Source organism: Hesperophylax consimilis, chromosome 10 (assembly GCF_061612785.1).
Source record: "Hesperophylax consimilis isolate HC1 chromosome 10, BYU_Hcon_1.0, whole genome shotgun sequence".
Lineage (NCBI taxonomy): Eukaryota > Metazoa > Arthropoda > Insecta > Trichoptera > Limnephilidae > Hesperophylax > Hesperophylax consimilis.
Genome location: NC_142845.1, coordinates 32,935,274 through 32,944,302, shown reverse-complemented (window position 1 = coordinate 32,944,302; position 9,029 = coordinate 32,935,274). Strand labels below are relative to the sequence as shown.

Here is a 9,029-nt window from a genome sequence, read left to right as displayed (position 1 = left end):
ACAAATTGATTTATGTGGAGTAAATTTCCAGCAGTTAGTTCAAAACAGAAAATATATTTATGCATTTTTTTGTCATTGCAGTATAAGTTCTCAATACAATCTGACCGTAAAACTATAGATTTTCATTTGTATATGTCGCATGATAACTTATTGAGTTAAACAAAAGTAAGTTATAAATAATCGAGATTTGGCTCACTTTTAGATCTTGTCCGCATAAACAAAATTATATTTCATCGGACTTAAAGAAAAAGGAACTTAAGTTCTAAAAAAAATCTAGATTAAAACATAATCGGTTTTTTTACACAATCAAGAAAACAATTTTGAAAAAGGTTTAAAAAATGACTTTAACGTATCCTCCCAACAAGTCCCTTGAATTCCTGCCTTTGTAGCGTTAGCAATCCGATGGCCTTCATCCGTTCGAAATGGATTGATGTCATTTAGCGCAAATGGGTCTAGTGACTAAAAAGCCTTAACTTAGACAAAATATTAATAAAATGGTTTATAACATAATGAATAATGTCCCCAAACGTTATCCTTACCATATCCTTTTCATCCCTACATCCTTCATCTGCTGGCTTTACTGGCTCTGAGCAATTGTGATTCTAGTGCGGAAATCACTTTGAAGTTTAAAATGTTACATTTAACTAGACTGAAAAGTCTATAATTTAAAAAGTTTATTTATTTATAACAACAATTTATAAAGTCAACGAATCTCTCCAAACAATTGTAGCCTTAAAAAGCTTAAAAAACAACTCTCTTATTTAAAATGTAAAGACACGAGAGTATATAACACCTGTACTCCGGTTCGTTTAAACCCCATTACGAAGACGGACCGCCAAACTCGGTATTCGCAAACACTCCTTGCCCCATTCAAATTCATATACCTTCTCATGCGTCGACTCTTAACATGACTTGACTCAAATATCTGATTCACTTGATCGTGCCATGTCTTCCTCTGGCGTCCCCGACTTCTGCTACCATTCACATTTGCGTATATACTCGTTACATTTCTTTCTTCGTTCATTTGCTCTACATGACCAAACCATCTCAGAGTCCCTTTCTTAATCTTCCTCATTACGCTTTCATCAGCTTTGAATTATTTGATGAAGTACACATTTCTCTCACGAGCATTCATGGTTTTACCACACATACGCCTCAGGGATCTCATGTCTACAGGTTTCAGTCTATTTTCATCCTTCCTCTACCAGTTCCATGCCTAACTGCCACACTTCAGGGTAGGTACCCGGTAGTGGACCGCTTACTTCGCGTCTTTGGATTTTCCTTTTGTTAGCGCCAACCGCTTTCAGTCCTCCATTAATGGAATTACCTGAATTTAACCTTATTTCAATATCTTTCAGGCTTCCCATATTTCGAATGCGTAGATACCAACATTTTGACATTTCAGACATCCTTGAGCGTTGAGCAACCAACATTAAAATATCGTAGACAGCGCCGATGTTATTTTCATGTGATTTCTATCTACAATTTACGTAACGTGTATTACAGGATTATTAGTAATCACTAAACCTATCATCTTCTCGCTTATAAAGATTACACTGATTGGTAAAGTTGTATTTTGGCCAATTTAAGGTATTAAATGGAAACAAAGAATTCTGGAAACTTGGTATTTACTGTGATTTATTTTTAGAAAGTGTAATGATAAAAAAACTTCCATTTTTGATGATTAATGAGGACAGGACTCAAGAAAAAAATGGTTGATGTTTATACCGGTGTCCAGAAACTAGTACCTAGTACAAGCGAGAATCTTCGCCACATAGAAAACCAAAAAAAAAATATGCTTCTATCTACGCATGTATATTATTATTATCGTTTACCTTTGATTCTATTACTTGGAAATCTGTGTACATTTCTACGCATTTTACAAAAGATTAAACAGCTGGTATCAATTACGGGATTGCGGCCGTTTTTTTTTTTTTTAAATATATCGTCTTTAAAAATTAAAACTTCGGACAGGATTAACTTGAAAACGAAAGCTGATGTCAAAAAGTTATACCAAAAAATCGACTCCGAGTGTGATGTGGATTCACTAGTTAGTCCGCTTGTACTGCGAGTTTTAAAAAACCGTGTATAATAAGATAGGTAAAGCAAGGTATAGTGAGGTTTTAAAGCGCCCCTGAGGTGATTTTGATACAAGAACGGCGCAATAGAAATAATCCATACTATAGGACTATTTACTTTAAGTAAATCTGTGATTATAGGTATACCTCAATTATGTTGAGTTTTTTCAACAAATTTTGTAGTCTCTTTCAATTCATATTGTATATTACTCTATAGAACACAACAATAGTTTATCAAACGAAATAAATTAAACCGGAATATTTTTTTAATATTATTTAGATAATTTTTAAACCTAAATTTTTCAGATATCTAAACGCAGTTACATGGTCTATTTATCTACATCGTTGCAAGTGAAGTCGATGCATGTCTTAGTAACAGAATCAAAGTGCATCTTAGGTTCGCAAGGCTGTGGTACTGGACTATTCCCAGCTGCATCGCAAACGTAGCTATTGAAGCAATTGGCGGGGTCGTAGAAGGTGCCCGCAGCCTTGCAATTGCCGTCCGAACCTGTAGCAGCAGTTGGCGTTGGGTCCACACACGCCCTCTGAGCAACACTGTACACCTGATTATTGGCGCAAACGAAGATCTGCGGGTGGTTAGAAGTGCTGCCACCCTCCCTGGCACAGATGTAGTACAGCGCCGGGTTGCTGGCTAGTACCCCGACCTCTCCGGAAGACTTACAAGCGGGCGCGGGGTCTGGACAGTCACCGCCGACGAACTGTTTGCGGCAAAGCGTGGTCCTTGCATCGTAGTAAAAATCTTTTTCGCATTTCATCGGGATGGATATCGGCTCTACGCCAGTCGCTCCTGGAACGCACATGTGATACAGCTGGCAGTTGAACGCGTCGGGGAATAGGCCAGGCTGACGACAGACAAATTTATACCCGATGATGTCTTCGTCACAATCAGGGTTGTGGTTTGTGGTGCAGGACCCAGTGGCTTGGAGACAAGAGGTGTCCTGTGGACAGTCATCCAGTGCTATTATGATGAAGCCGTCTCCGATCTGGATGCACTCGTAAACTTTGGCGCAGCCGTCGCAGATTTTACCTGGTTTGGTGCAATTTTCGGCTTCCAAGCGAAGCAGGGATCGGCTGTTAAGATCAAACTCGTAAGTGATTCCTTTTTCTAATTCTTCTGGTACGACATATTTCAAGAAGTCTCTGGTTTCGGCTACCTGTGAACAAAATAATAAAATGGTGATAACCACAAATTTTGATTCATCGTAACGTCATACGAAAAGCAAACGATTCTTTTTTTATGTGAAAGTGCTCCCAACTTTCTGGAGCCAGTGAGACTATGGCATCCATAATTGGGGTAGGTTGTAAGACAGAAGGTGGCCGTCCCCGACTTCTCCTACCATTCATATTTGTGTCATATATTCTCCACACACTCCTGTCTTTGTTCATTTGCTCTACATGCCCAAACCATCTGAGAGTCACTTTCTGAATCTTACTTATTACGCTTAAGTCAGCCTTCCATTATTTGCGGATCTCCACATTCTCACATGATCATACACTGTTTTACCCCACATAAGCCTCAGGGATCTCATTTCTACAGCATTCAGACTAATTTCTTCCTTCCTCTGCCAGTTCCATGCCTCACTGCCATACATTAGGGTAGGTAGCACCACTCCATTGTGGACTGCTAGCTTCCCTTCTTTGGACATTTTTTTGTTAGCGCCAACCGCGTTCAGTCCTTCATTAATGGAGTTACCTGCAGTTACCCTTGTTTCAATATCTCTATCAGCCTTCTTCCCATCTCTCGTACTTATACATAAACATAAATTTACTTATATATAAACATAATAATATAAAATTAACTACGAAAACAATATTGATTTCTTTAAATTGTTACCCAATAAACCTTTTACGAAATGTATGCATTTGGTTCTAGAGTTCTACAAAAACATTTAATAAACCAACCAAATGCGTTGATTTATTTTTTTAAAAGAAATTCAACATTCAATCTGACAATAATTAAAAACACTAATCATCATTATTATAAGCGGAAAATATATTGTGCTATGAAAGAGGACGTAGCCAGCTGTAGAAATGATCTCGCAATGCCTGGGTGGAAAACCAACGCATTTGCCAACTCAGCCACTGACCGTTTTATTGTATGTATTTAGTTACGCCATTTAGGACTTTTACGCAAACAAACATTTGCGTATAAAAAAATACATTATCAAATAATTAGTTTATTATTGATCAAGGATTTAGTAAAAAGTGTGGGGTAGTTTGAATTTCAGCGAAATAGTTTATTTAATTTAAAAAATTGTTAAAATGTTTACTTACAACAGCCGAGACCGAGAGAGCCAGCAATACCAGACAAAGAGTATGACACATTTTCACTTTCCAACTCGAATTTTTTTTTGATTAATTTGATGCAACACTGTGCACTATTTATACGAAACAGATTATCTAACGGAATCCAGAGTCCAATAAAGTGGTTGCCAATCAATGTTTATGCTTTCTCCTTAAAAGTTTTCTTTAAAAAATAAGTCTAATTCTTGCAATTTGCATTGTCTTTCAAAATACCTTTAAGTTGTTGTATTTATACAAATATAAATACAACAACCCAGGGAGATTCATGGCTTCTTTCGGAAAATACCTCAACTCCTGCTGTTCTCCTGTTAGATTCAGTTTCTTTTGCCCGAGTTCCGCTATTAGGTAACGCTAGCGGGTCACGTGATACGCACTCCACCTCGTTCAAAAACAAAAGAAGGAGGCCGGTAAAAGTGATTTTCCGTTTGGTAAAGGATTTCGGTATTTGAAAATGTAAGAAAAAATGTACTAATTTAGGAACTCAAATGACCCCACAACAGACTTCTATCGGTATATCTCTTCAGAAGAAACATGACACTTGACTGACAAAAATACGTTATTTCGTCACCTCATCATAAAATTAATCACACTTTTTTTCCTTCGATACATAGTTAAGCAAATGAATATGCCAATGGTGGCAAATGTTTTTAATGTAACAAATTCGCTATTTAAAACCATTTTTATGTCAAGATATTATTTTTAATAATTTCAGTAAATAATATTTGGCTAATTTATAAAGTGCCGTTTTCGTGAGAAATCACCTCAATGGCGATTTTTTATCCAATTTTAAACCACTGTAAAATCTAAGAAATCATTTTTGCAACCATTGTTTATAATCCATAACAAATTTACTAATTATTTATATATATTACATAATTTATTAAAGATATTAACTCAAAAATTATATAAATAATTCAGGCTACGTATTTAATAACCCCTGCGCGTTATTTCACTACTTTGAAAAATAAAACTGATAAAGCAGATCTTTATCATCAATTTCAATAACATCACTTTTGCATTAACTTAGTAACCGAAGATAAATTCACTAGAAAAAACTCTACAAATTTGAAATCTGATAACTTATCTATCAAACTATCTCATTAAATTTTCGTGTCCTTGAGGTTTTTTTCCAGAAAATTTTGTCGTTGTATTCTTTAGATGTATGTTGATACTGTAATCTGCATTGGGATTTAAACAAGTAGAGAAGTGATTCGTATTTATTGATTGGTCTATTTATTTTACGTGCAAAAAAATACGAAAACAAAATTAGTCACCCATATCTTGTATGTATATACTAGGTAATATGTATAAAAATTGTCTCGGAACTAACGGGAAACCACGCGGCGGATAAATGCATTACAAAGAATTTATCTGCGTAATATTATTTTCTACGTAAGTTTATAAAGATAATATTTGTTTTTCGTTGATAAATAAACAGATAATTTTTTTTTATAATTTAGGATAGGTTGATTCACAGAATTTAAAAAATCCATCAAATTTCAGAGTTAAAATTCAAGTTCTGTGCAAGTTCTTTTCAAGTTTCAAAGTACTTGGATTGTAACAGAACTTGAATAGGACTTTCACAGAACTTGAATATTAACTTTGAAAGAGGATGGATTGTTCAATTTCTTTGAAACAACGCATCCTTAGATTCTCATTTCAAATATGAAATCGTCGTGTTTCTATTTTTTTTCTTATTTGCTTTTTTTCAATATTGTGGTACCTGCGCGAAAATAAAAAATAAAAATTTATGTGACTTTGATAAATGATCCGCAAATTAACGTTAAAATTATTATTAAATAACGACCATACTTTCGATATTAATTCAGGTTTTAAAATACTACATTCTGGTTACAAGGTATCTCAAATCAATAATTTTGAAATCTTAGAAATAAGAAAACACGTGAATATGAAAGCAGATATTATTAATAAACAAAAAAAAATTATAAACCCCATTTTAAATATTTTCCCAATTACCCGGTCTTTCCCGTCTAATGACATTTTAATTCCCACTTTGAATAACCCTCCCCCACTCTTACCCCTCCCTACTCCTTCTACCTCTTCTTTCTAGACCTAATTTTAATTATAACTTTAGTATACTTGTGCTCCTAATGATGTGAACTTGGTTCACGAAACATGTTGAGATTTTGTATCGAAATAAAGTGATGTAAACTAAGTTATTTGTGTTTTAATAAAAAATTCTAATATCTCTTAGGGTTTTAATAAAATCAATTATTCGATTTTGTTGTTTAACTTTTATGATTTGAATTTTTTTTTTCAAAAGTTTGAATTATTAAAAATATTTTTGGGCACTTACATTTCTTTGTTATTTATCAAAATAATGTACTACGGAATTGCATATCTTCAAAAGGCCTAGAGAAAAGTCCATGATGGGATATGTCCATATTGTCTATCTTCTAAGGTACACGTCAGCCAGTATGGGATAAACGGATAAAGCTACATGGATTAATTGGCTTTAAACCGCAGTATATGTTCATATGTTTCAATACGAATATTTTGAAAAATGATATTTCTTAAATAGTGTGCTAAATGTATGGTAACCGGATAAATCATCACAATGATAATTCATCACATCTTTAAAAAGTTATATAAAGACATGGAAAGTGATGAAACAAAAACTTTATTGATTGGGTTATGTAGGTTAGGTTAGGTTAGGTTTTAAAAAAAATTCATCGTTTTTAATACTTTATATCACTTTTTAAAATTGTGTTGAATTGTCACTGTGTTGAGTTATCATGGAACCTAAATGTATACATATATACAACAAATCGCTCGTGTGAAGACAACGCGCGCGGTTTCATTGAACTAGGTCCAGTGGACATACTTTATTGGCAATATACCTATTTCATTTGCACGCACATATTCTTTGAATGATCATATATATCCTTTATATAAGCCGTACTACATTTTCAGCGATTATTATTATATATTTTTTTTTATTATTGCAACAACCGAACATTTATTTCCGTTACAGTACAATTTTACATCACATCAGCATTTAGCTAAGTGACTCTTGAATAACTGTTTTAGGTCATTTAGAGAACAGTCACTTAAATGCAAATTCTTTGCTAGTTCGTTCAACAGCACCACTCCCCTCGTCATGCTATGCTTTGCCAGGACGTCGGTTTTGCCTTTTGGTACTCTGAATAAGTCATGGTATCGACTTCGGCTGTAGTGGTCTGGTACATATAAATCATAGCATCCCAAGAGGAATGGACTATCGATAAAATTAAGTTTTTAGATTCTCACGGCCAAAAGCATTTTTGTTGTTTGTTTTTGGGGTGTTATGCCGTGTTGCGCTAACTCCTTCTTTAGCCGACGTTTCGTACAGCGTTGCAGTGTCCATCATCAGGGCAGATCCGGTAGATCCGAAGATATCTACCGGATCTGCCCTGATGATGGACACTGCAGCGCTGTCCGAAACGTCGGCTAAAGAAGGAGTTAGCGCAACACGGCATAACACCCCAAAAACAAACAACAAAAATATCGATAAAATTGTTCCAAATTTTGAAAGACATAATAGCTAGACTTGCTTTCCGCCTAGTTTCCAGACTCACAGAATTAGTTTCCTCAAGTAAGTCGATATGGTGCATGAACCTAGGATAGGTTCCATGCGTCCGCATATAGACATACCTAAGGAATTTCTTCTGGATTTGCTCTATCATATCAATGTACTTCTGGTGGTACGGTGCCCAAACATCGCTCGTATACTCCAGCTTGCTTCTCAGTAGGCCATCGAACAATGCTAACATTATTATGTGTTAACGTGTCGCGTATTTTTATAATGTAATTTATAGTGTAATTGTAAAGACTTTTGACCAAATTTGTGATCATCTGAACTGTTATGACAAAGTATTGCTTATACAAGAACTTCTCAACTGAAACGCACCTTTGATAATAATTCAAAACACGATAAATTAATTTCATGTAACTGTTACATTTGATTTTTCGCAAGGCACCCCAACCTATTTAAGTAATTTGTGACAACATGTTAAAAAAAGAAGGTATGTTTTTTATCCATGTCTGATAATTATTTGGGATCACAATTATGAAAATAAAACGAGTAGTTTCGAAAATTGTTAAAAACAAAAATGTATTTATCTAAAGAAAAAATGAACACAACACAATATTACAATAATGCCTACTTTAACATAAGATCATAGGACAGATGTTGATATTTACAAGACTTACTCTAGATTATTAATACTAAAAGACGGTGTATGAGTGTGAATATTTCCTAAACTTAATTTATAATTTATCTTCTATCATAATATTATATAACTAAAGCATTCAAATGTAACTAAAACAAACAACCATAGAAAATCAGTAAAGATAACAAAATGAGAATTTGACCGAAACGCTCTTAAAAAACAGAACAAACAAATATATTATAAATTTAATTTCCTATTTATTTAGAAAAAGATATTTTATATAAAACAATTGATCCAATAAAGATACGAAAAACAGCTATACATATAAAAATAGATAAATTGCTACGATGGCTAAATTCAGTGCTGTCCATTAACGGGTTTCCTGAAATAAATTATTCAAAATTTTCATTGTATGTATAATAAATAGAATTTGTATGGAAGTAAGGCATGGAAC

The 9,029-nt window shown here is 34.1% G+C and overlaps 1 protein-coding gene across 1 annotated transcript; it reads right to left on the bottom strand.

Moving 5' to 3' along the window:
• Nucleotides 1–1,617: 1,617 nt before the first annotated feature.
• LOC149420635 (uncharacterized) lies at nucleotides 1,618–4,442 on the bottom strand. Its single transcript, XM_089636248.1, has 2 exons — nucleotides 4,374–4,442; nucleotides 1,618–3,253 (listed from the first exon to the last, which is right to left on the bottom strand). Exons 1-2 carry the CDS (start codon nucleotides 4,422–4,424, stop codon nucleotides 2,408–2,410), a joined length of 897 nt encoding a protein of 298 aa, XP_089492374.1. The 5' UTR covers nucleotides 4,425–4,442; the 3' UTR covers nucleotides 1,618–2,407.
• Between the last annotated feature and the right edge of the window lie 4,587 nt (nucleotides 4,443–9,029).